At 39.4% G+C, this 26,452-nt stretch overlaps 1 protein-coding gene across 2 annotated transcripts in view; it reads left to right on the forward strand.

The window, feature by feature from the left end:
• The window catches only part of ZCCHC2 (zinc finger CCHC-type containing 2), a 42,228-nt gene extending 15,993 nt beyond the window's left edge, over positions 1-26,235 (forward strand). The window contains exons 3-14 of one of the 2 annotated variants that reach the window (XM_075417163.1): positions 949-1,025; positions 3,496-3,567; positions 6,664-6,776; positions 8,739-8,833; positions 12,070-12,153; positions 13,882-13,939; positions 16,612-16,750; positions 18,268-18,332; positions 19,210-19,304; positions 21,931-22,059; positions 22,759-24,261; positions 25,282-26,235. In XM_075417163.1, the coding sequence (XP_075273278.1) occupies positions 949-1,025; positions 3,496-3,567; positions 6,664-6,776; positions 8,739-8,833; positions 12,070-12,153; positions 13,882-13,939; positions 16,612-16,750; positions 18,268-18,332; positions 19,210-19,304; positions 21,931-22,059; positions 22,759-24,261; positions 25,282-25,349 (2,498 nt within the window). In that variant the 3' untranslated portion in view covers positions 25,350-26,235. The remainder of the gene's footprint in view (positions 1-948; positions 1,026-3,495; positions 3,568-6,663; positions 6,777-8,738; positions 8,834-12,069; positions 12,154-13,881; positions 13,940-16,611; positions 16,751-18,267; positions 18,333-19,209; positions 19,305-21,930; positions 22,060-22,758; positions 24,262-25,281) is intronic. The other variant, XM_009936477.2, reaches the window with a different exon arrangement.
• Positions 26,236-26,452: the final 217 nt, after the last annotated feature.

The following is a 26,452-nucleotide window of genomic DNA, read 5'->3' on the forward strand; positions in this document are numbered from 1 at the left end:
CCCGCCAAAAAAGAAAGTTTCAAAAGCATTGAAAAGGAAACATTGATGGTGTGGGCTGGTCAAACTGGTTTTTAATAACTTTTTTTATATGTAAAGATGTGTTCACGCTTGGAATAAAATTATGTTGACTTCTTAGGCCAGCATAGCAGGAAAAATGAAAAGGCAATCTCAGCTATGTAAAGATTTTTATATAGAGTATTACCTGTACAGTGTTATGTGCCTTCAAGAAAATCTGCAGACCCTGAAAGTCATACGGTGCTGCTTCTTACCGAGTGACAGCCAGAGCTTGACTGTTTCTGAACACAGTAGACTATGGGGAAAGGAATGTTAAAGTAGCAAGTACTTTAAAGTGCCTTTCTTTCTTTTCAGTTCAGTTGAATGATACTCTTTACAGTAGGATCATAGTAGCCTTCTGCTTCTCCTCTTCATTTTCTGTTTGCTAATGCTCATTTCTGTCTCCTTCAGGCCTTCCCCCAGTGTTTCCTTCCACCTCAGTGCCTTTCAGAAATGTGGTTCTTCTGCCTTAGTTTGCTCTCATTTCTACTTGATGTTTCAGACATGTGGATGTGGAAGGCATTGTCGCTGGCTTTTATCGGCGTTTGTTGTTACTTCTTGGAGTAAAGACGCAATCTGACTTCTTTTTATTGTCTTTTCACTTAGAGTGGTTATATTGTGGTGTTTATGTGACCTTCGGTCTAAATAAGCTCCGGGGTAATGCACATATTCCTGTTACCTGCCATGAGGGGCTGTGGTCAGGCCAGAGAAGCACTTTGTAGAGAGCAAGGCTCCACCTGCCCCCTGCAGTTTGTTATAGTAAAATAGCATCTGAGAAATAGCGGGGTTGCGTGAGTCAGTAAATAGCATACAGTGATGCTCAGAGTGGCTAGGTAAGTAGATGCATTTTCAAACTGTAATTTTGGCATGTACAATAAGGTGTTTTTCTTTCAGCCGTACACATTGACAAGATAACCCTGAAAGGAGTACCAAGAAAAAGGGCTGACAAACATTTGGAGTACACATTCAAAGTAAGCAAGTAACCTCCAGAATATTAAAGTAATTGTCTTCACTATATCTATGTATTGTAGATATGTACAGCTTATTTCAAATATCTGCTCAGAAGACAATTTTGAATTACATTAGGCTCTTCAGCGATTCTTGGAATTGTCCTGTAATTCTCTCGGATTCTGTGGGCATATCAGGTGTTTTATGTAATTGTGGGCATAAAGTGGGAAAGTGTAAAACACCAGCCATAGCCGGATGTGTGAGATCACTCCAGGAAACTTGGCTTTTGCTAATTTGGGGTAAGCATTACCAAGAATCCTAAAGCTAGTTGATTGTTTGCTCAGGCGGCGTAGGAGCACGGTTCTTGGGTCTGCAGCTATATATTGCTTGGAGTCATATGGTCATCTCTTTCATGAATGTTTACCATAAGAGGATGGCTCCTGTGTTTTTTGACAAAACTGGAAGTTGGTTGGTTTGTTTAAGTTAAAAACCAACAAGCTAAAAAATGTCAACAAACTTGAAGGCCTGCCCAGTATAGACTTCATGTATTATAACAGCCAGAGGCAACATATAAAACAATTATGTGAGTGAATTTTAAACAAAACACTGCTGCTTACTACTTTGGAAGAGAAGCTTTCAATATTGAGATCAGGTGTTAAAGGCTGTAGGTGTGAAATAATAACTGTTAAGGCCATTAGTGGTAATGTTCTAATTGAATCAAAGTAGTAATTTTCTTAGCAAGGACTGACTAACGTTATGAGTCATTTGGCCAACAGATGTGTGCCTTGTAGTATATCAGATTTGAACATAGAGTTAAATTTTACCTTTTTTCCCCAAACAAAAGAATGTTTTAGATCAAGTGTTGTAACTGGCCATTTGACATGAGTCATGGGAGCTCTTTGAAGAGGCAAACTTAAAAAAAATGCCACTTTGAGCTGAAAACTGATGGGTTGATCCCAACGTTTGATATTGTATTCTCTAAATGGATATGAATGGTAGAGTTTTGTCTTTTCTGGTATTACTAGAAGCTTAAAATTAAATTGACGTGTATACTGTTTCTGTTTTTGAAGTGAGGTAGTGGCAACAGATACAGTGTTGATCATGTCTGAAGATTAAATTTGCAGGAAATTCTGCACTCTCCTTTTGCTAAGGACCTTAATGTGGAATGTAGCCTTCAGAGTCTTAAAGGTTAACTTGCACAAGTATTTCAGCCTTGTCATAGATCTTTTGTCCGAATAATCTGTAGGCTGAGTACTAGGTAAAATACAATAGTAGGTAGGAGAGGTTTATACAGGATGCCCATAATGGATTATTAATATTTAAAGTCACAAAACTATTTTGAAAATTCAGCACGTAGACAGATTTGACAGTGGTTTTGAATTTCTTTGTTAAAGGGGGAATGTGGAGATATTCTGGCAAGTATTTGAGTAAGCTTGAAACTCCTGCACTTCAGTTCTTTTAGGAAAGAGTTTCCTCTCCTCATCTGTGCAGGTATATGCTGTGTTCCTCACTGCGGATCATTTTGTGCTTGCCCAGACACTGCTTTTCTAAGGTTATAACAGCGATTACAGTTGTGGCTTCCCAACTGAGGGGCCAACAGTAGTTGGCGTTTCTCAGGACTAAGCTGAAGGCGGTTGGTGGTGACATTATTCTGTCAGCTCTTGGGAGTAAATAAATGTTTATAATTGCCATGTCCACTCCCATTACACAGAGTCTTCCCATGCATGTAATGGGAATCTTAAGCCCAGGAGTGGGCTTAAAGCCAGGCAGCGCTCATCTAACCAAGCTTAATTCTGTTTTTTTTTCTCAAAATATGCATGTGAAGGTGCTGGTTTACTACTTGCATGTTGTGTCAGAGCAATAAGCTGCTAAAATTTTGTACAAGCGTATACCAAAATGCTGTCTGATACTTGAGTAACTTCTTTAGTAACTTGCAGTACTTTTTGTGAATTGTACCCTGCAACAACTTCTATATGACCCTGTAAATTTCAAGCCTGAGGCAGATAAAATTATTTTATAGGTAATATAAATAAAGACAGGTTGGTTGGTTTGTTTTCTTTCTTGTTTTGACTCGTGACGATGACAGTGAGAACTCAATCCAGTATATCTGACCTGTAGTCCTTTTCTCTGGTACGTGGTCTTTGCAGTTAATGATGTCTGTTTGATGCAAGTCCTGTAATTACAGAGCCTTCTGCCTGGCTTCTTTCTGCGGCAGTCAGTCAGTAATCTTCAGGGACTTCGTTGCATTCACCTGAATTTATTCATACTCCCTTTAGCCACAAGTAACATGAAGATGATCTTAAAATGTACACTCAAAATTAGTATACTTCTTTGAAAAAGTGCACCATTATCCCTGTTTTGCTTGGTATTTACTTGTCTGCAAGTGTTAACTCTAACACTGAGATCACGGGATTTATGGAAGTGTTAAGATCAGCTAACTGGTATGATACTTGGAAAAGAAACTTTCTTCATGCTCTTTTCTTTCCTTACTAGGTAACCTGGTCTGATCTTTCGGTAACATGTGTAACAAAAACACACCAGGAGCTTCAGGAATTCCTGCTAAAAGTATGTATTAAAATGTAAATATTTACACATCAGGTTTATAACTTCAGAAGTAGTCTAGAAGAGCTGTGATTTCAGGGCTGTAATTACAGAAACAAAAGCATGCTCCCAGATTTTTGTACTTCACAACTGTATTAACCATTTAAATCCATGTATTGTGTGGTAGAGCAGCTTGACAGATGAAGCAGCTAAACAGAGTGTTTGGGGAGTTTCACAGGAGGAGATCGTTTGTCTAATCTGAAATTGCTCTTATAGTTTTAGCTGAACTACCATGAAACTACCAGATAAGTTTTTAGTATTCCCCGCAGAGTTAATATATAGATATAAGCACTGCTCCTTTGCTTATTGCTGTCCCTGTTAGAATGACCTTAAAGAGTATCATTTGTTGTTTTTAATTAAGGAGTTCTTAATTTTACTGTTGTATTCTTCAGTAGAACAAAGGCAGGCATATTCACTCTCTCAAGGAGTTAAATTTGAGGAAAATCTAGCAACTATTTATGCATGCATGTGTTTAAAAAAAGTAAGTTCTCTATGTTGTTCTCCCCCCTCCCCACCCCAAGCAGGGAGTGCATTTGTGCATGTGGGCCACATGTAGACCTCATGAGTGTGATGACCTTGAACAAAGGTCATTGTCGTCTTCACTGTTTCGGTTATCAACATTACGTTTGCCAGCACTGTAGAAATGAAGCAGCGAGTATTCACTGCTGCTTTAATCTAGTTGGAATATCTAGTTCCAGGAGTTCCCAGAGCTTGATTTGTGAGGATTTGAATTATGGATGGCATGTCTGGTTGCGGATGGGGTGTCCCACAAGATAGGGTACATGCATCTGCTCCTGAAGAGAACCTTAAAAGCAGGACTGTCATACGGGATCCCATGCAGCTGTGGGACAGGCGTTCCGCTTCATGCCTCCTGTTCCCCTACCTGTAAAGCAGAGACAAACACCAGTTTCTGAAACGGACCCTCTAGTATCTACTTGCTGCCAGGAGGAGGAGGAGCCAGGAAAACAGGCTCCAAAATGTTGCAGAGCTGTTCTGATTGCCTGATGGCAGCTCTGCAGATGCAGAATGTTCCATGTGCTGCCTTGACTGCTCCAGCAGAGTCCAGATACATAGAAGATGGCAGGAGAAAAGGAGGACAACTGCAGGCTGCTACGAGCTTGCTGAGGTGTTCTGTGGATAATGTGCACAGTTGAAAAATGTTTGGTTTGTGTTGGTTTGATAGCCGTAAGTACAGAAGAAAGAAAGAATTGTTAAATGAAGCAGGATAAAACTTATACCTTGCTTTAAAAAGCACCATAGAAGTATGAATGCTGTCCAGTTCATAGGCACTTGCATTTTGGCTTTTTATTATTTCCAGTCTACACGGCATTGTTAAGTGGTACACTCAGTTTCCTAGGGACAGAAAAGGGTGGTCAAAATACTTGATAGGAAATTCCAAGGTTGTGGGTGACAGGAGTAAGATAACTGTAAAAATTGTGTCAGAACAGAAGCATCAGTGGGAAAGGCTAAGGTAGTAACTGGGATAACTTGGATGCTTTATATTTAAAGAGCACCTTCTCTTAGGTGATAAGAATAAAAAGCTCTTCACATGTAGGAAATTACCCATATATGTGGAAGGACTAAGAAGATTGTAAGCAGCAAGGCTGTCTCATTACCTGAAGTTAAGATAAGCACCTAATCTTGAGTTCATATAACCGAATCCTTAATTACAGAAGGAATTGAATTCCTTTTAATGAAGGTTTTAAAGAAAAAAAAAAAAAGTTGTGGCTGTTTCTGGAGACAAATTTAAATACAAAACACCAGGCAAGGAGATTTGCTCATCCACTTGCTTCTGCAGTAGCTTTTTGGTATCTTTTGGTGAATACTGACTAACTCTCTAGTCAGAGTTCCTCCATAGCGCATACTAAAGCCAAAGGGGTCAGTTAAAAGCAGCTGCTTTCAGCACTTCTTGCTTGTAAGAAGTATCTAATACAGTTCAGGTACTATAGCACGATACTAATCTAATACTAACAGCACCTGCCTGCCTGGATTCCAGAAGTTCCTTTTAGCTTGGTTACCAAGCAATTATCTACATTAGCCATAGTGTCTCTCTGTTAGCAGCACTTCATTCAGTGAAAGAATTACTTAGCGCTGTGCTGTTGTACCACTAGCACGATGTAGTATCCAGCTGGTGCTCTGGATGGGGTGTGTTCCAGATATGCAAGAGGAAGATGCTGCTCTAGTGTAAATTGCTTAGTGCTGTTTATCATAACTGATGGCAGGTGTTAACCGGATTAGCAATAGCTTTTAACTTTAGGAAAAAGCATTTTTGCAATGGCAGTTTACTTTGAATTGCCCCAAAATTAAAATAATTTTTTTTAATATAGCTTAACAAGTTTGATCAGCTTTAATGTACTTAGTATGTTATTCTGGAAGTTGTAATTATGAAAACCCTTTGTTCTGGGGAATATTTTTCATTTAAAATAGACATGCTTTTTAGCAAGAATGTTGTCTTCTGAACTAGAACATCAGAAGACCTCGCTTTGTAATGCTGGCATTGTAAACAGTTATGATGAATTTTCATAAGTTTCAGTGTTAATAGCAATGGGAGAAGGACTTGCTATTAATTAATCTCAATATTGCTCACTGAAGTCTAATGTATTATATAACTGAAACTGTGTCCTTTCTACTCCTATTTCTTTGAAAGAATTTAACCAAGTGATGATAGTGAGTACACTGCCTTCAGTCCTCCCTGGTATTTTTTTAATGTTATTTTCAGACCTGCTTTCTCTGTGTGAAAGATTTAAAGAAATAAACTGAAAAAGGCTGTAAATTACTCTGGAAAAAAGCACAGTATTGGTAAATTTCTGATTGTAGCTCCTTTAAATAGAGCTTTAAATGATCTTACACCTGGATTTGATGTGAGGATTTACAGCAAAGCGTTTCTCTAGCAAAATTAAATTATGATGATTTGTTGTACCTTTAGTCTGTAAATTACCTTACTGAAACTGGAACAATAGAGTTTCTGGTTGATACACCAAGAGGTATAAAGACTGATGGTGAACAACTGTAGTCTTTAAAATGTCAACTACTCATTTTTCATGTTAACCTTTTTCTCAGCTCCCAAAGGAACTGTCTTCTGAAGCGTTTGACAAGACTATTTTAAGAGCACTAAATCAGGGCTTTCAGAAGAGGGAAGAACGAAGGCATGCTGATCTTGAGCCCATAATCAGGTAAATATTTTAGCAAATAACCTGAAATGCGTTACCTGAAAAGTGATTGAAGTCAAACTAGTTAACCCTTAGGGGCAGTGGAAGTTCTGCTGCCTTAACACAATTTGAGAAGAAAATGGGAAGGTAGTAATGAAATAGATACTCCTGACTCTTTTTCTGGTTTTTTTTGTTTTTGTTTTAAATTGAGACTCATTTTGAATTTTAATGGATTACTTCTGTAGAAGTAATCATACAATTATGAAAATATTTGTCCTGAGGAGCATTATACAGCAATGACTGGCACTTCAGCAAGGGTCTTACCTCTATTATACAAGGGTATATTTAGAAATACTGGGAACAGTAACACGGAGTGGATATGTTCTAATTTTATGACAGGATAGAGTGAGAGACAGAACGTGAATTCAAGAAGAATAAACAGTAATAGTGAAGCATTATATAAAATTAAATCTAGCTCACATGTTTGTAAGAAAATGGCCCAGACCTCATAACATACTATTTAGTGATGGGAGTGCTTGCTGGGATGTGGGACGTTGTTGGTCAAATCCTGTAACTCAGAACAGCAATATGAATTTGGGTGTGCCTCCCTGTTCTTTTTGTTTGCTGCAGATACCTGGATACATTTGTTCTTTTCTGTCAGGGTTGTTCAACCTTGTTCAAAATAACTGAAATTATTTATCAGGTTAGGCAGTGTCTCCTGAGTTAGGGTACTTGTTGAAGAATCAGGCACTGCTTTTCAAGCCCCTGCTCAGAATGTACTGTGGGTCCAAGCATATTGGATCTTTGGGTTTCAGTAGCTTAGCTAAAGAAGGTATGGAGCTGCTGTGTGCCTCAACCTCCCCCTTCCCAATTTTCTTTTGTTTTGATCTCTAATGTTATTTGTCAGTCCTTGTTGGCTGGATTGTGAAGCCGGAAATTAAATCTGCACAAGCAATTTTGGCTAATAAACATTCTGGTTTTAAATGAACAAACTTTTTAAATAGAGGTTGACTGAAGAGAACATACTGTAATACAAAAGGTTTTGAAGCCTCGCTGCACAGTAACTACAAACCCAAGAGGTTCAGTTTGAGGATAACCTTTGGACATGTCCAACTATGTTACAGTGTGGAACTATAATTACAATTTGCAAGTTAGGTTGTGGCTGTACTGGAATGCTACATGAATAACCTTGTGAGAACAGCATTCCTGTGTACAAATTTTGTTTTCTTACAGTGTCAGTTTAGCATAAATATATACTTATTTGGTGGTCTTAAGTATGTGCCCATTTGCCAAAAATTGCTCTCCCCTGCCTCTTCTCAACAAAAATAGAGCTGGGTAATGCTTCCTGGCAAGCAAGAACTGAAAACTTGGTGTGGGATTTAAAAACCATTCAGTGTTGGCCTGGTTTCTTATCTGAAGCTAATAGAATTTGTCACTGACCTCTTGGGAACAGACTCAGACCAGTGCAGAGCAATATTGAGAATCTCACCCTTTGCTCTTGGAGATGATTATGAAACTCAAATACTGACATTATAGGTGACTTCAATTTTGTATTTAATCAAAAAAGTGTGTTTAAGGAAGATACGCATTGTTTTGGGAAATTAAATGTGGTCTCAGCTTTAAAAAAACCAAAAAGTTAAGATGTAAAGTCCAGTGCTTTTTGACTCAGTCCAAACTCCTCTTTAATAAAATGTTACAGATGGCTAAAATGTTTGAATTGGGGTGGCTCAAAAAGCACATACTTTTTAAATTAAAAAAAATTCATCATACCAATTTCTTGTACTGCCTGTACTCAGACCTTGCACTGGCACTGAACAACAAAGCTCAAAAGTAACATTGAACATTATTTATGCTGAACATGTGATTTGAAGTGTTTGGACTTTTTAAGAACTGCCTTCTTTCCTCTTAAATGGTACTAGAGTAAATTCCTGTATTCTTTCTATGGAATAGTATCTACAGTTTAACAAACTCTCACTTAAATTTCAGGCAGCTATTTTCAAATACATCGCAAGCTTTTCTGCAGAATCAGAGAGTATACAACTTCTTCCAATCAATTTCATCGGAATCTTTGCACACTCACAGTAAGAAATATCCTAATTCCGTTTTATGTAACAAAAAGTCTGTAAAAAGCTGTTCTTCCTGTCGTGCCTAATTACAGTTTTATAATTATGTATTCATGTTACATTGTTTTCCACTGGTCATATTGGAACTCCCTGCCAATGAATAGTTGCTTCAGCAGATACTCATGTTTTTGACAGTGGGAACATGCTGTGTAGCATCAGGTTGTGTTCTTTCTTTCTTCTCTGTACCATCACGCTATTAAAATAGATAATTATGAATTGAGTATGTACAACAGTTTGGGACTTTTTCCTTTTAAGAAACTTTGTTAAACTCTGTTAAACTTTGGAACAAAAAGCTTGAGCTGACCCAAAAAGTGACATCTGTTTTTTGTTTCTTTTGTAGATGAAGCATTTGTCTTGGTATTTAAACTAAGATTCATTTTGGGTACATAGTACATAAATGATGGGATGGCCCTGATTTCAGAACATACAGGCTCTTGTTCAGAGCATTTGCATTACAGAGATTTGCTTGGTGGACCCCTTACCTACTTGCGCGTTACAGATTGTGCGACCTGAGCTTAGCTTCTCTGTATGGATGTGATCTTTGCTTCTGTTGAGTCTTTTCCTCTTTCAGTGCATGTTATACACCATGGCAGTCAAGGTACTGACTGTGAGGCCACTGCCTCAGAAGTTGCAGATAATCTTAGTAAGGAGTTGAATAAGTTGGAGTTTTCATACAGTCTTCTCGCACGCACTTGGAAGAAAGTAGAAACATGACAGCTGACTTGAATTTCAAATGATGTGTGTGATCTGTGACAAATGTGTTCATGTGGTGGGGTAAAGGCATTGTGATTAGGGTAGAAGCTGTAGGTAATTTTGTGACTTTTTATTAACACTTAAAACATTCTTATGTGCTAGGTTTGTGAAAATGTTAAGCTAATGAGGTCCAGGATGGTTGTGAAACTGGCTAGAATTTACTGCTGTAAAAATTCTGACAACTGTTGTACTGAAAGGCTGCATGGGGAGGGAAGAGTTTCCAAAGTCCAGAAAGATTCATGCTCATGGTAGGCACACTGCGCAGTGTATCCATCTTTTAGTCTGTACACTGCATCTAGGTGGGAAGTGATTATAATTTGAAATGGTCTGAAAAAGAACCAGAGACTTGACTGGGTTAGTTCAGGGCAGCAATGATCTGCAGGGCAGGTAGATCAGAAGGGTAAAATGGACAAATGTCAGTTCTGCAGGAAGTCTTACAGATTATAATGTGATCATAAATGGGAGATAACTTCTATAATAATAAATAAATAATTGGGTACATGAAAGATCGTGAGGATTTGTCAGATCTACAATGCATGACAGGTAGGGCGAGGAACTTAATTGTTTAGCAGAGAAGAGGGAAAAACTCCAATGGAATATGACTGAAGTCTTCAAATACCAGAGAATCATAACGTAAAGAGGTTGATCTGTTCTCTCTGATGGATAGGACAGAAAGCACTGAGTTTAACTTGCTGTGAGAAAGATTAGGACCAGGGGCAGGCAAGAATCTGGTGATTACCAGACAAGTCCAAAGCAGTGAGACAGGTCTGAGGTCAAGGCAGAAAACCAAGTCAGTAGGTCAGGGTTAAGAACAGGATCAGTGAGGTACTTGGCCAGGGACGAGCACGGCTGCAGTGCACTCCAGGTGAGGACTGGAGCTCAAATGCAGCTCCCAGGCCAAAGGATGGAGGCCCCGAATGAGGCCTCTGCCAGTTCTTTTCCCAGCAGTCTCACCCAAAATTGCAAAACTGCGCTGTATCAGATCGGGTCTTGAGCACAGGCAGGCGAAGCCCTTGGGAGGGCAGGGGAAGAGGCTGCAAAGCCCATTGGGGTGTTTCAGAGCCCTGACATTGAGTTAAATATTAAGAAAAAGTCTGATGAAGACAAATGGCGCGATCAATCTAAACGTAGTTGCTTTTCTTTCGAGAAAGGGAACTGGATGAGTTGTCTGGGGTAGCACACCACATGTGGCCTCTGTGTTTTTCTAGGTTTCCTGTTTGGGATTCCTGAAATCCTGGTAATACTTGCAGTTGTGAGTTAGCCCATGGTGGCATATTTTGCATGTGATGACAGTGTGGGGGGAGAGGGAGAAACATATCTTTAAGCAAAATCTCATCATAGCTCTCAAATGGTTGTGCAGAATTAACTGGCAGAGAAAGGAGTTGTGGCTTAAATTTGGCTTCGGTTGCTGTTTAGATTTAGGAATAAAAATGTCTCTTCACAGAAATACAAAAACATTCACTCATTTTAAAGGGTATGGTTCTAGTAAAACCTATGTGGAAATAAATTCTTTGTTCAGTGAAGGGTCTTTATACCTCAAATAATAGTTGGAATCTCACACTGAAGAATATATTCAGTAAGCGTAATTATGCTGCCGTGGTTCCATTAAGGAGGAAATCAATTATCTCCCTCCTGGTTCATTATAGCCGTTATTTTAGACACTTTTTCAGGCTGGAGTAGACTTTTAATTCCAACAGACTTTATTAGACCGTGATCTGTGGGCGCTTCGTGTGTTCGATGCAGACAGTATTCAGAAGGATCTTCCTGTCAGAGTTTCAAGCTCCTAAGCAACAGCTTTCAGACGTTTTTACCTGCACTAACTTGGAACTTTATGGGAGGAAAAGAGCAGATGACTATAGGTAGATTCATTACCAATTTTAGTCCTTTTTCAGAGCATGGCAGTGGTATTTTTGTGACAAAACTGTAAATATTACTGTCACTTCTTTTTCCATCCCGTCTGGCATAAAAAGGCAAAAATTGTGCATGAAGACTGTGTTGAGGGCACTAGAAGACTTGAGCCCAGATTAGGTCTCTCTTGGCACGTGAATGATTTGACAGTTGAGGAGTGTAACTTGTGGAAGAATTCTAGAAACTGTCGTTGGTCTCCTTCCGATTTCCTGCTGTAACACAAAAAAGATTATAAAAAAAAAATCTGAAGTGCATGATAATGGGAATATTTTTCATGCTAGAATCACAATCCCAGCCTTTTGAAATAGCTTTAAAATTGTTTTGCACACTCTTTTCAAGATAAAAGTATCTCCATAGAGCCTTTACTCTTGGAGATGGTCTGCTTTGAAGGAGACAATGTTTTAATTATTGCCACATGCAAACCAGTAAGTTCAGTCTCCCATTTCCCTAGCTTCCAGTTTAGTGCAAGCGTTCAGGAACTGTCTAGCTGTTCAAGATCTATAAAGTTACTACGTGAACTTTATTCTCTGCAGGTAACTTACAACCCTCTTTGAAGATGGTTAAGGCACCAGAACACTTCAAGGAGGACAGTTCAGAAGCTTCAAGTCAGGAGGAAGGTAGTTGTGTACTCAAAGGTGGTGGTTCTCTGAGAAACTGTGCCACACTCAGTTCTGGAAATCATGCAGTTGATTGATTTTTCATTGGTACAAAGCTGAGAGATTTGAATGAAATCTGCTATGCAAACGAAGAATTTTTGTATACTTTCAGCAGTTTCCGTAGGAGGTTGCTGTATAATTCAAGGAGTGGGAGTGTTCGCAGACAGCTTGGAGGCAGAAGTTCACAGCTGTGTTGAGCAACCAGGGAGATAAACTTTACAATTTACTTGAGCCAATATTGTTTGCAGCTTTTCATGCCTTTACCTATTCTTCAGTTACCAGGGTTACAAGCTGAGTGCAGCATTTCAAGAGTTGCAGACTGTTTTGCATTAAATTTGCCAAATTTCTTTAGCCTTTAGTTTCACACAGAAAGGATGTTGAAGTTTCCATCTTCTTATTCTTAGCTTACGCTGCTTTTATACTCTGGACTGCTAATAAGGACTGTTTGGGACTGTAGTGAGTATTGATTACAGTCTGAAAGCTGGTGTTCTCCAAATACCTCAAGAACAGTTCACATGTGGAAGCAGCAGCCTAGTGGCTGGTCAGTCATTTCATTTGGAAAGGAAAGGCAAGCCAGTTTTGCATTGTTTTCAGCAGCAGACAAGTATAAGCTTCTGGTAGGTGGGAAGGATGAGAAATGGAACTGAGAGGTGACCAAGGACCACTGAACACCTACAGTAGTTTTTACAGAATGACACCACTCTTATCCTGTCACACGTTGATAAGAAGCTTGCGGTTGATCTGATGTGCAATCAGTAATCCACATATGTAGTTCAGACAGCTTCTTCTCATTTAAAAAAAATCATTACCATATTCTTCAGTTCAGAACTCATCAAGTAAATAGACAATATATTTGGAAATTGCTCAAATAGTGTTTTATATACTGTCCTTAAAAAAACCCAAATCTGTTCACCTGATGAAACTACAAATGCATTTCAGAACACATTTTGTGCCGTTGTGAATTTTTTTTTTTCCCTCCCAAATCATAATTTGGACTTACGTGTAGCATTGAGAGGAGTTCAGGCAAAACGATAGCTACCAGGAAGGCTAAGATCATCAACAGCTGGAATTAAGAAAAGTTGCTTTTGCTAAAATTTAACAGTTGCCTCAAAGGGTAGAACGTGTCTCTATAAAGTTCTTGTTTCTTGTTTGAGGCAGTATCTCTTTTTATGTCAAATGTAATTTGTAAATCTTTACTTGCAAAATGAATTTTGAGGTTCAGAATGCAATACTTCTGTGTAAGACTTGTCTTAATTTGCTATTTGGCATGTGTGACATAGTTTTGAGATTAATTTCAGCAGTTCAGATAAAAATCACAAAATTGTGTACTTTCTGGCTGCATGCTTTCGTCCCTCTCCGTCCTTTCATACTGGGTGATACTCAGTCATGCATTTAGTCCTTAAGATTAAATACAGAGGTGAGCAAACATAAACGGCTGTTACGGTTCATATTTTTCTGTTCCATTCTCCTGTGGAATGGAAGGTACAGAGTCTTGATTATACTGTCTGCACAAACTGGTCTGTCCTGTATGCAGCACCTGTTTCTCTCAGCGCTGTAAGACTAGCCTATTTCACAGAGATGTCTTCTGCTAAGCGTCTGGTAGTGATGGAAAGATAAATTTGTTGGGTTGATCTAAAAGAGGAAGTAGGAATTGCTATAGAAATTATGCTTTGTTTATTTTTTTTCCAGATGTAATGCAACACTCAGCAGTTCACAAGAAACATAATGGAAAAAGTCCCGTTGCCAAGTAGGTACTAGGATGTATTGTGAGCTTCATTTGTTAGTATTTTGAGAGTGTGTGTTTCCTTCTAGATTAAAACTTGTTTCTGGGGTTTTTGTTTGGTTGGGGTGAGGTGTTCTTGTTTTATTTTTTGTTGTTTGGGGGGGCGTTATTAACTTAATCTGTAATAGGAAAATATTTCAAAAGATCCTATTTCTAAATCTATAGGCCTACGTCATCATTTAGAACTCTCTTCTTTCCCAAATTTTGTGAATCTTCACTACCTGAGTTGATGTTTTGATTTGTGTTTATAAGCTGAGTAACATAAATTTTTGCTGCTTGTATTTTTCCCATATGCACACACACCCATGCATGTACTGAAAATTTCCAGTTCCGTTGATTTTAAGCTTTTCTTCAGTAGCTTCAAAGGTGATCTTATAGGAGAAGGTAGTCCTTTCTTTCCCTTGCTTAGTAGCAAAAGCATGTGTACCTAGCTGGTTTATGTCCATTGTAAGCGGGAGCATTTCTTAACCATATTAAAGTATATGCTTTCAGATACATGAAGTATGTAACGTGAATTCACCCATTAATGTATTTTGACCAGAAACTTTGGATATGTTTGCACGTAGTAGCGCAATACTTCAACTATATTAAGAGAAAAAATGGATACAGAATTTATTGTGCTTTACAGTTTTGTTATGTTGTTTTGTCTGTAAAATGCATTTATCTTGGGGGGGGAGAGTTGGAATTACCTGGAATTACAATAATCAGAATGTAAACATAGCACAAAGCAATGTTGGTTAAGGTTCACAGATCTTTAACAGACAAGATTCTTGTGAAATTACCAATTGGACAATTTAGTGGTTTGTTTTGGTTTTTTGACCCTCTTACTTACATCACTTCAGGAGGAGAATGTCATCTTGACAAAATCTCTGATTATACCAGTGGATATACAGCCTGCTATGAAGTCATAAGAGCAGCATCCCCACTTACTGGCGTATAGTTACTAATCAAAGAAATGGTCTTTTTCTTATTGATTGTATAACAAAGTATACTAAAGCTGACTGTAGGATCTATCTTTTGGGTAGGAAAGACAGGGAAAAGCTTTCCACAAACTTCTGGGACAGAAACTCATTTTGCTAGCTATTATTTTCTGTTTGTTTAAGAGGGAAAAATGTGTTTCCTACGTGACTGCTAGAGGTCTGTTAGTCCTCTCATATTCATGTTATGTGTGTGTCTCCTTAAAATCTGTGCCTGCTATTTATGAGTTCTAAAGGAATGGCACTGAATGAAAATTTCTCTTTTAAATCTTTATAAAACTGTCTAGCGTCAAAATAGTTCATCTCAAATAGCAATGGTACATTTTAAGAAAGTTTGTACGTTACATCTGCCTACCTTTTGTTTTTATTCAGTGTGGCAGCCTTACCCTTGAAATTTACTGGTAGGAATGAGACTGGACACATGAAATAAAAAATTTAGTAGTATCACAGCGTACGTGAAATGACTGCAAATTTGGCAGCGGATTCACTTAACTCCATTCGGCAGAAGTTTATAAATTGACATTGCTTATATCTCTGCAGTCATGGGCTCATGTCTGTATTTGGGACATTTCTGGGTTCTCACCATTTTCTTAAACTATTTTTTTAATATTCAATTGTAGATCTTTTAAGTAGTATGAGCACTTACTTCCAGAGGTATTTGGTGGGTAGCTACTGGAACTTCAGCATGTCTGAGTAGCATTTCATATTGCAGTAAGCTTCATGAAGCAGCTTGCCAACAGCCCTGACTTAAAAGACACTTTCAATTATCAGCAGAAGTATTTTGATAAGAATTTAAAAATGTTAACTCCTTTTTTTTTTTTTTTTTTTTTGGCTTCCAGTCAGTAGTAGGGCATGGTTTGGTACTACAGATGAAAAGTTTATAGGTCCATGTGACTTACTGACTCTGTCAGATCCCTGACTGTTTTTCCAGCAGTCTTTGTTGACCAGTGCTCCCAGACCTAGTTAAATATTGCTTCTGACTGGCTGCTGTAAAGAGAAGCTTCAGTGGAAGGCATTATAAGGTCCAACGGAAATGCCAAATGCAACTCCCCTTTCCCAGCACTACTCAAAACTAGCAATCCTGGTTTCCGAGCACTACTCAAAACTAGCAATCCTGAAGGTAAAAATATAAAGCAAGATGACTATTTTGAAATTCAGACAAACACAGCTGCAGTATGATCTGTAAGTAGCCATGCGTTCCTTTTCTGAAGTGTCTCATGAATTCTGAAATGGGGATTACAAAGTAATTCCAGCTTTGTCATTAACGATAAGGAAGAAAGAAGATGCATTCAGAATACATTTCTATCTGGAAAATTTCCCCACGCCTGGTATGAACAAAGCAAACAAAAAGACTTTGTGTGCAGAAATATCCATGGAAACTCTTCTCTCAAGTACTGTTTTCTACAAATTCTGTTCTGAATTTCCCATCAAATTATAGTGGACAAATGAAAAAGGAACTCCAGTAATGTTCAGATCATTAGTATAACTTTAGAGGACAAGAACTCCTGTAATTTACTACTTTTAAATCTTTTGAGAATTTCTAGGGTTTTCTGAAAGCAAAATACCAGTTTCCCAACAAGATGCAAAAATGTGTATGTTAGTAAGAAAAGCCTGCAAGTTTGTTCACATCGGCCTAGCTTTTGTTTTTTTTCTTTTCAGCAGCACTAGTAGTGCAAAATGTTCTTCACTGGATAGCCTTAACATACAGCACTCTGAGCAAAATGGAGTAATGGACTGGAGAAGAAAAAGCTGTATTGTCCAGCAGCACCCAGAGCACTGTACAAACCGACTTGACCAGGTGTGTTGCTGTTTTTTCTCTAAAGCAATATTCTGAGACACTTGAGAAGACTGTCTACTACACATGATTAGATTTGGCTTGAAAAGATTGAGCCCTGCTAAAATTGTACAAATAAGTGTCGAAGTTCAAGTTGCTAGTGACTTACCTTCATTAGAAAAATTCTCTTGCCAGTGCCTCATAAAGTTGCGTATTTTGTTCATGAATTTGTAAATAAAGTTTCCCAGTAGGATACAAGTAATCAGAAAAGTTTAATGTTCATTTCTAATCAGACACTTTCCTGTTACTCTAACATATTGTCATCAGAGAGAATTTCGGAACACCTAAGGAATTTCTATTTTCTTGCAAGGAACAACGTAGGAGCTGTATTAATAACTAAACCATATTAATGCAACAGTAGGGACAACAGGTGAAACATATTCCATCTTACCTGCATTATCTAAGTAACTTAAGTATTAATATTTATTGAAAATGTTAATAGCTAGATGCATATACAATTTTTGTGATATTTATCTCTTCAGTGGTTGATTTTGGTGTGAGTATAGTTCAGAAGAATAATTACACATAAAATCATTTACTGAAATCAGGGTAAGGAAGGCTGCTCACTGCTTAGATCTGAAAAACCTTGAATGTTAGAATTGCTTAATATTACTCTTACTCTACGTGCAGAATTTGGCTATTGATTATTATGTGGGGAATAGCAAGCCAAACAAACCAGTTTCCTTGTTTCACAAAGCAGGGTAGTGAACTGAGATTTGCTTCTACAGGTGAAATGTTCAAGCTTTGATGCAGTCTACCTATTGCAAGCTTGAGGCAAGAAAAAGAAAATAGTAACGCAGAGGAAAAGCTACTTCCTGTTTAAAGGATGTCCAAATACAGCATATTCGGACAGAGACTATTTCTGAGTTTTCATAAATTTTAATCCTGTGCCCAATATGAGATATTAATAGTATACTAGTACAGCTATTAGTAGTATACTTAAACAATTATGCAGATGTTGTGTTTGTTCGTACACGTTCTAGGTTGTATTCTAGAGTTTAGTTTAGCAGCAACCTCCAGTTCAAGGCTGGGTACCTGTTTTATTGCTATGTAAAAATAATTTGCTGCGTGTACTTCCCACCCTCCAACCATCAAATAACTCTGCTTAAATCACTAAATTCTGTAGCCCCTTAAGCCTTGTGACTCATTTTTTTAGTGGATATGTGATGAAACATTTGTTTTTATCCTCAAGAGGGAAGACAGCATGCAAACATCAATTTGCTTGATGTCTTTTGATCGATCTTGAATATTTGCAAGTAGTAATTTGCTGAGTGTTTTGCTGATAATGGCATAAAAACAAGACAAGATGCATTGTTCTAAAGGCCTGGATGCACCACACCAGTAGTTGTTTGCATGGTTATGGCATCTGTGAGCGCGCTCGTCTTGGACTCACGGACCTGTTAGTCTAGAAGGGCTTTTTTGGTTGGATTTTGTGATAAAAATTCTGTTGTTTGACTGGTGTTTTTGTGTTTTCTGTCTAGCATACAACAGAAAAACGAAGTCTGTCTACAGTAACCAAGAAGAAAGGAAAGCCACAGCTGGAAAAGTAGGTTTCCATGTACCCAGTAGTCCAGAAGTGAAGTGAAACAAAGCATTCACTCTGATAAACAGTACAATCAATTAGTTGCTTTGTTTTGCTATTGTGGAGCCAGAGCTGATATAGTGTGAAGTCAGTCTACATAAAAATCCTTATGTTATCTTTTGAAAATAAGTAACTTGAAAAATAGAATGTAATTCTATGCATTTATTTCTCAAAACGTCAGTTGTAATTTAGCAAAAAGATGAAGGAACAGAAGTAAGTTCTTAACCAATATTGAATTGCATTTTCCCTCTTTATATTTATTTGGAAGTTAAAAGGTGTAAAGCTGTCCAGAAAACACTGAAAATCAAGTAAGAATTGGCAGCAACCTTTAACATTAGCCAGTGGGTGGTAACTTGCTGAAGTGTTTTATTGAAGATAATTTGCACATCAGAGGGCTTCAGAACTTCCTGTGGGGTAGGCAGTCCTGCACTGTGAGGAAAGGAAAACATTTCCACCCTTATCCAATACTCTGCCTGCTTCCAAGTTGACTTTCCGTCATTTTGTTACTCTGTAGCCAGATGCTTTTATGTAAGGCTGGGTCACACACAACAGCTTTCAAAGACCATTTTAGAATCAGCTGCCCTGTTTCTTTTTTTGTGTTTTCTTTTTTAGATCTTTATTCATAGTGTTTAGTAACACTACTTGCAGTTTAGTTCCTGCTATATTGCACTAACAGCCTTTACCTATTTGTTTATTATCTACATTTGTTGTTATAGCTATTAAATATACATTTCTGGCCTGGGGTCAGTGCCCTTGTTTACAGTGGCATTGTATTTTTATTCATGGTTGGTTATTTGTGCCCATGCATTTGGAGAAAAACCCCTGAAAATTATTCACACAGGGAGAAAGCAAAGAAAACTGACTGCCGGTTGAATAACAGGACTAATGGAGTTAGAGTTGCAGCATCACAGCACATCCGTACAGGGACAGCAAAAGGTAAGGTGTTTTTTCCCCAAGCTGTTTGTAAGAAATAGAATTTCCAGCACTGCTGATTTATGCATTGTTCTGCAGTAAAGGGGAAATCACAAGCCCGAAATCTGTTTTGGTTCAAGGCAGCATGTTGGCTGTCTAGTCTGTGCTTTGATTTGCTGTATAGAACATGCTAGACGCAGTCTTCTGTATGCAGTTGTTTAGGGTGTGTCTCTTTTCATGCATAACTGGAAAAATACTAGTAAAGGCTCCATAAATTGCCTTATGTGGAGTAGTAATTACAGAAACGGCTAACATTGGGCTACTTCTGTAAGAAATTTCGCAGTCTGAGTGTGTGGAGGTCCAGCATCTCTTCATTAGTGTTCTCTTTACAGCTCACTAGTTTCTTCGGCTGTTGTGGAATGGCCCATGAGGAACCTGTATAAAAACCCTCTGGTGTGAACTGTTGGTGAACTGTAGTGTGTCAACCAAGTGACCACTGAGCTGCAACACAGAACCGTGCATGCTGCCCTAACAGGGTTTGCAAGTTTGGGCAATCAAGCAAAACCTAGTGTCTAGGCCAAGACTTGTGTACATCAGTGACTTAAGAAGACAAAATTGTATTTCTGTTCCTTTAGTAAATGGAGTCTCCAAGCTTTATTAGAGATTTCTGAAGGGCTGCATTACCCATTGACTTTGCCATCTTGATGTTTGCTAAGCTCCCAGTATCGATTGCAGCCTTGCCTCTCTTATCCTTGGTTCTCGTGGCAGGAAGTTGACAAAGAATTTCCATTTTTCTACACCACCTAATGGGCATAAGTGCTGAAAGGACTCTTACAAAGTGCCTTGTCTTGCTCTTGCTCCCAGCTGGGGTACAGTCTTGATTGAGGTTTCATTCTTCTCATTGCTTCTCACTGTTGAGAGTTTCTGGTGGATCCCATTCTGAATTATTGTCATGTGTTTTATGGGCAGTTTTCTACAAACAGTATTTGACTAAAACTTTCAGAATTCACAGTACGCGAATTTAGCAAAACCAGGACAATTTTAGAAAGTTATAGCTAAGGGCTGTACAAGCAGAAAACATGCTCTACAGGACAGCTTTGCTGCATACATTTCTGATTGATTACTGTTCTTGTTGACAGGCAAAACACACTGAGCTTTTATGAACTGATGATAGCTTTTAAGAGGTGGTGCAATTGTGTGTGACGTAGTGCGCAGTTAAATAGGGAGTGCTTTGCCTTAAGAGTTCTGTCCGCTCACTACCCACTGCTCTAGGGCTGTGAAACTGCCTGTCTGACACCGTTGGCTAGTTAAGGCCACTCCAAGAAGAAGCAGCAACCCACAGGGGCTGAAAGCGATGAAGTCCTGCTCAGAGATGAGCTTCCTACCTGTGCATTGGTGTACAAAGATCACAGTGTCTTTTGAGATACCCTGTTTGAGGCGTAGCCTAAAGAAAAAAGGTCATGTTGTAGTCTGAATCTCTGCCTAGCTTTATATATCCAGGCTTGGTTTGAAATGCTCTGTTTTGAGTCAGTAACTCTTAACTGTATTGTGTTTTCTTCTGGTTTTTTCCTCCCTATTTTTAGCTTTTCTGAGTCATCAGTTAGTTGCACTTGTAACTTTGAAGACTTGTTATTTTGTGACTAGCACTTGTAAACTCAAGCTTTGTGATGTGAGGTTGACACTTGCTGCTCCAGGTTATGATACTCAAAACACTTGTTAAAATAATTTGATCAGTTAACGGATTTAATTCAGGAAATTACTTCAAGAATTGAAGCATTAAGGCAGCTTTTTGATTACTTATCCCAACCTGTTATGCTTGCAATAGCAATAATAAATTAATAATTTATAAATAAAATAATAATTTATTATAATTAATAAACTAAATAACAGTGTTCTAGTTTTTGTCCTGGAGCTTTGCCAACTGAGGTTTTGGGGGTTGATGTTTGCTTGAAGCTAGTGTCTGGCAGACATTCTGAGAGAAGGTGCTTCTGTCTTGTTCCTTCACCGGTGAGGCTGAACTTGAAAGCCAGAGCATGCTACCTACAGACTTGGCTTCACTAACAGGCTCTACACCCACCCTGTAAGCTGGTTTCCAGCAAATGAGTTTCCCGTGATCCCATTCAGAAATTAGAAAGCAATTTTACGCTTTTTCAGTTTACCTCTTTTTCTTTAAACAGGTTTTGTTGATATAGTTTGCTTAAAGCTTGTTCCAGAACAGTTAATTGTTAAAAGTTGTATTATTTGGGTGTTGCCCGCTGAGTTAGCTTTCTGCCTTTGCTGGTGTGACCAAGGAGCATTGCACCTCTTCGAATGGAAACGTGCGATTGCTGCCATTCAGAGGAGATCATTATTGTAGTACAATTTGGTATAAGCATCACAAAATTTATTAAGGATGATCATTCTTTTCACTATTCTGCATAAATATTGATTTTTAGTGTCACCTTCTTTAACACCAAGGATTCGGTCATCGCAAATTTAGGGACAAGACCAGTCCTGACTGCTGGGAGTGGGAATGTTAGGAACACAAGGGACAGATGCAGTTAAGTAGGAACAAACAAAAGTGGGAACTAGCGTGAGATGTGAGCAAACCAAAATAACCTCACTTCCATACACTGAGATTAAAAATAAAAATGCCGATTTTTATTTTTAGATCTGAATTTGGACGCTGGATCTGGTCATGACACATGTGGAGAAACATCATCTGGAAGTTACAGTTCTCCTTCCAGTCCACGACATGATGGGAGGGAAAGCTTTGATAGTGAAGAAGAGAAAGACAGAGGTGGTATTTATGGATAGTGTGCATGAGTGTCTTGATTAGTAGACAAATCTCTTTCTTTTAGTAATTTTAATTAGCTTCTCAGTTTTATTAGCTGCTTTTATTTCTGAGCTAGCCACAGAACACATTTTGCTTTGTGGGTTTTGTGACTGGACAGTCTGAAGGCTGCTAGCAAATAGCAGGATTGTTTGAATACCATTGAGTTTGGGATCGCTACATACATGAATTTTCTGACCTCAGTGGCATAGCTCTCTTGAGAAATTTCAACAGTACAGTAATGGGGGAAAAACTTTGGCATGAAAGGGACCAGTTTTATATGGAATTATGTGTCTGAGAGGTCCTTCTTTTTGTACTGACAGTTTAATTTGCCACTCCTTCCAAATTTGAGTAAGCTGTGTTAATGGCTTTCTGGATAGATGCAGATTCCTAATTCGGCCTGTGTCCTACTCTTCACATTTGCAGGTATACACAAGTCAAAGGCACATAGCTAGTTGGGCAGTTTGATACAGGCAAGTGATGGACATTGCCTAGCTGGATTTGAATGAATGAGAATAATCTCAAAGTTATTCTAATTAGGGAAGACATAACTATCATTTGCATCATCAAACTTGGGAAGTTTATATGGGTAAATGAGCCCCAGGCATGACTGTGCTGTTTCCGATTCGTTCTTCTGACTCCTGACGAATGCTTTTGTTTCCACAGATACAGACAGCAATTCTGAGGACTCTGGGAATCAAAACACAACCAGGTTTACAGGCTACAGTGCTGTCAGTTCATCAACTATGAACAAGTCGTCTGCTCAGATCTCTGCAGTGAACAACGAAAACGGAAGCCTTTCAGAAGATTCTTTGAATGCAAAGTTTCAACATATTTCCCTCATGCCTGCCTTACACTGTGTGATGCACAGCGCTGCCCAAAAGCCTGAAGCAGTCGTCCCGCCGCCCATATCTGCAGACAGCAAAACTATGGGAATGCTTGTTACGACGCCCGTTGCTGTCTCGCCGGTGAGAGAGTCTGCAAATTCACCTCCTGGTGGAATGGGCCCAGTGACCTCTGGTGAACCTGAGAAACGCCTCGAGCTGATGGCTTCCCCCTTGCCAGTCCCATCCACTTTCCTTCCACATTCTGTCCAGCCTGGTAGCCCTGCTTTGCCTTTGGCAATGCATAGATTGAAAATGCCCTCTCCGCAGGGGTCATCGGAAAGCTGCACAGTTAATGGACCGCAGCAGCCGACAGGAAGCTTAAGTATTGGATCACCAAATACTGCCTTTATCCCAGTCCACAATCCAGGTAGTTTCCCAGGATCCCCGGTTCCTACTACAGATCCCATCACAAAACCTGCATCCCAGGTGGTAGGACTGAATCAAATGGTGCCTCACATTGAGGGAAACCCAGGAGCAATCCCTCAGCCTACCAATCTAAAGGTAGTTCTTCCAGCAGCCGGTCTCTCCACAGCAGCACCTCCACCAGCTTCATACGCTTTGCCAGGCAGTCCTCACGCTACCAACGTGTTGCCCAACCAGAATACAAACGTGCTGAACACTGTAGCGACCTCCTCACCGCCTCAGTCGGCTGGTTTAGGTGTTGGTCAGGTCCAGTCCACTGTTCCTCCTGCAATACCTACGCATACGCCAGGCCCTGCCCCTAGCCCGAGCCCCGCTTTAACACACAGCACTGCACAGAGCGACAGCACATCCTACATAAACGCTGTTGGAAACAACAACACTAACGGGACGATGTTACCTCCGCAGCAGTTGGCATCGGGTCCTTGCGGTTCTTGCGGACGTAGGTGTAGCTGTGGGACCAATGGAAGCCTTCCGATTAATAGCTATTTTTATCCTAATCCACTTCATGGACAAGTCTACAGAGTTCCACCTTTCTTCACTCTGCCATCACTTTGCAATGGCAGCTACCTCAATCAAGCACATCAAAGCAATGGAACACAACTTCCTTACTTCCTGCCTCAGTCTCCATATGCAAACGGGCTTATGCATGACCCAGTGATGGGGAGCCAAGCCAACTATGGTATGCAGCAGATGGCAGGATTTGGGAGGTACTACCCTGTATATCCAGCACCTAACGTAGTTGCCAACACAAATGGGTCGGGACCCAAGAAGAACGGGAACGTTTCGTGTTACAATTGTGGTGTAAGTGGACACTATGCGCAGGACTGTAAGCAGTCATCCATGGAGGCCAGTCAACAAGGTAATCACGATAACTCCCAGCGGACTTGCTTTTGAGTTTAGCGGTTTCTCTTTACCTTTCTGAATGTGCTGTTTCTGGTCTTGCAGAAAGGTGTGCGTGCGTGCGTATGTTTTGTGTAAATGGTTGTGCACTAGTGACCTGCTCTAAAACTGCAAAGTATCTTATCTCTGCCTGAAAATTCTGTAGAACAGTGCAAGGGAACGGGGTTCACAGCGTGGAGCTGAAAATAGGTATGATTCGGAGCTGGGAAGTCAAACTGTATCAGTCCTAAATCGTCATTCTTTTTTCGCTGGTTTGGTTTTGGCGTTATGTTGAGGCTTGCACGTTGTTTCAATTTTTCAGTTCCTGTTCAGTGGTTTTTTGGAGATAATTCATTGGCAAAAAGTGAAAGATACCAATTACTGTCTATGATACAAACTTGGATCCTTAAAACTTGTGAGGATTTAAAAAAACCCGACAGACTGGCCATTTGATAATTTAGCTTCTAAAGCTTAACTGTGCACCGTCAGCCGTCCTTCTGTGCCCCATCGTGCGAGACGTAAATGAAACGCGCTTTAACTTCTCAGACGAGTTGCAGCAAAAAGGCAGACACCAATTGGAACCAGAAGTCAAAGGAATGGCTTCGCTCTTACGTGCCGTTTCCCTCTCCATCCAGAAGAATGGGGGAAAGGCAGGGTTTGCATAGAGCATAAACTGGTTTCGATTCTTGGCCTGCGCCCGTTCTGACTTCACTTGTTTGGTCGGACTGGAACAGGAAAGACAAACGTTGATGGAGGTCTTATTTTCCTTGCATTTTTCCGGTAAAGGTAAAGTCCTAGATCTGCGGTCTATATCTTTTTTTAAACTTACAGTTTTAGCAAGCAGATGAAAGAAAGTAGTATAAAGTCTTAGGGCCTACTTTAAAAGGACTGGAGGATGATAGTGCCTTTTGAAGAGCATGTCCATTTTGATACCTTGTAGTGGTTTTGTAATCCATTTTAATTGTGAGCAGTGACTTAGTAGTTCTCTTTCCTGTTTTAGGCACTTACAGACTGAGATACGCACCTCCCCCTCCCCCTTCCAATGATACCTTGGATTCTGCAGACTGAAACAAGTAAACATTGCCTACTTAAACTGAAGCTTGGGAAACTGGGGGAAGGTGTGTGCGGGAGGGAGGGGTTGGTCTCGTGTTTTGGGACATTCCCGGTTCTATATTCTTTTGGAATTTTTCATTGCTTTTGCACCTCTGTTCCATACAAAAGAAGAAAGCTGAGTCCCTGGTCTCCTCCCGGTTCTACAAAAGGCTTGCGTAATGCATGTAATTCAAACACACAGCCAAACAATCAAAAAGAGCATTCGAACCATGCTTTTGCACTGAAGACTTGAGACATGTGCAATGTTTACTGCATTTTTTTAGAGAGAAAAAAAACAAAAAAGTCCTCTGACCTCTGACATCACTGGTGGAGCAGCCATATGGTGAAAGAAGAAACTCGGTCATGTTCCCCACCACAATCTTCTTCCCTCCCTCCCTGTTCTCCTTATGCTGCTGTTTTGTTTTCTTTCCCTGTTTGTCCACGTGGATTCGCTGGACTTGCATGAGTGTTTAGCAGTTCATACAGACCCTGCCCGTACTCAAAATTGGTGCCCATGAATTGAGGGGAGATGTTCAAATGTCCTACCAGGAGAGTCCAAAGGAACACACAGCACTGTATGTGTGCTGTGTCTGATAATAATACGAAAACACGGCTCTGGAGAGTCCCACGTAACTGAAAATGCCTAGAGCAGGAAGGGGCTGAAACTGTGTGGACTGGAACAGATTTAGGAAAGCGAACGAGCTTAAATTGACAGATTTTTCTTCCATTGTAGCTTTTTAGCCTGTATGTTCAGCAACAAAGGTGAAAAAAATGGTATGAATGTTGTACTCAGTGTGTTTGCATTTGTAATGAAAGTTGACAGCATTTTTTCCTTTTTTAAAGCTATTCTACATCGTGTCAACACAGAACGAACATTACTTGATTGAGTATTTTTTTTCCTAAACTATTACAGTGTTGCATTGTACTTAGAATGTAAATGTTTGATTTCAAACTGAACAAAAGCTATGGTTTTCTACAAAATAGTCAGGTATTAGTATTAGAACCTGTCTACCAAATAGCAAAGTCACTATTTTATAACGATTTACCACTATGCGTAATTACGGTATAATGTGAAAGAC

Source organism: Opisthocomus hoazin, chromosome 3 (assembly GCF_030867145.1).
Source record: "Opisthocomus hoazin isolate bOpiHoa1 chromosome 3, bOpiHoa1.hap1, whole genome shotgun sequence".
Taxonomy (NCBI): Eukaryota; Metazoa; Chordata; class Aves; order Opisthocomiformes; family Opisthocomidae; genus Opisthocomus; species Opisthocomus hoazin.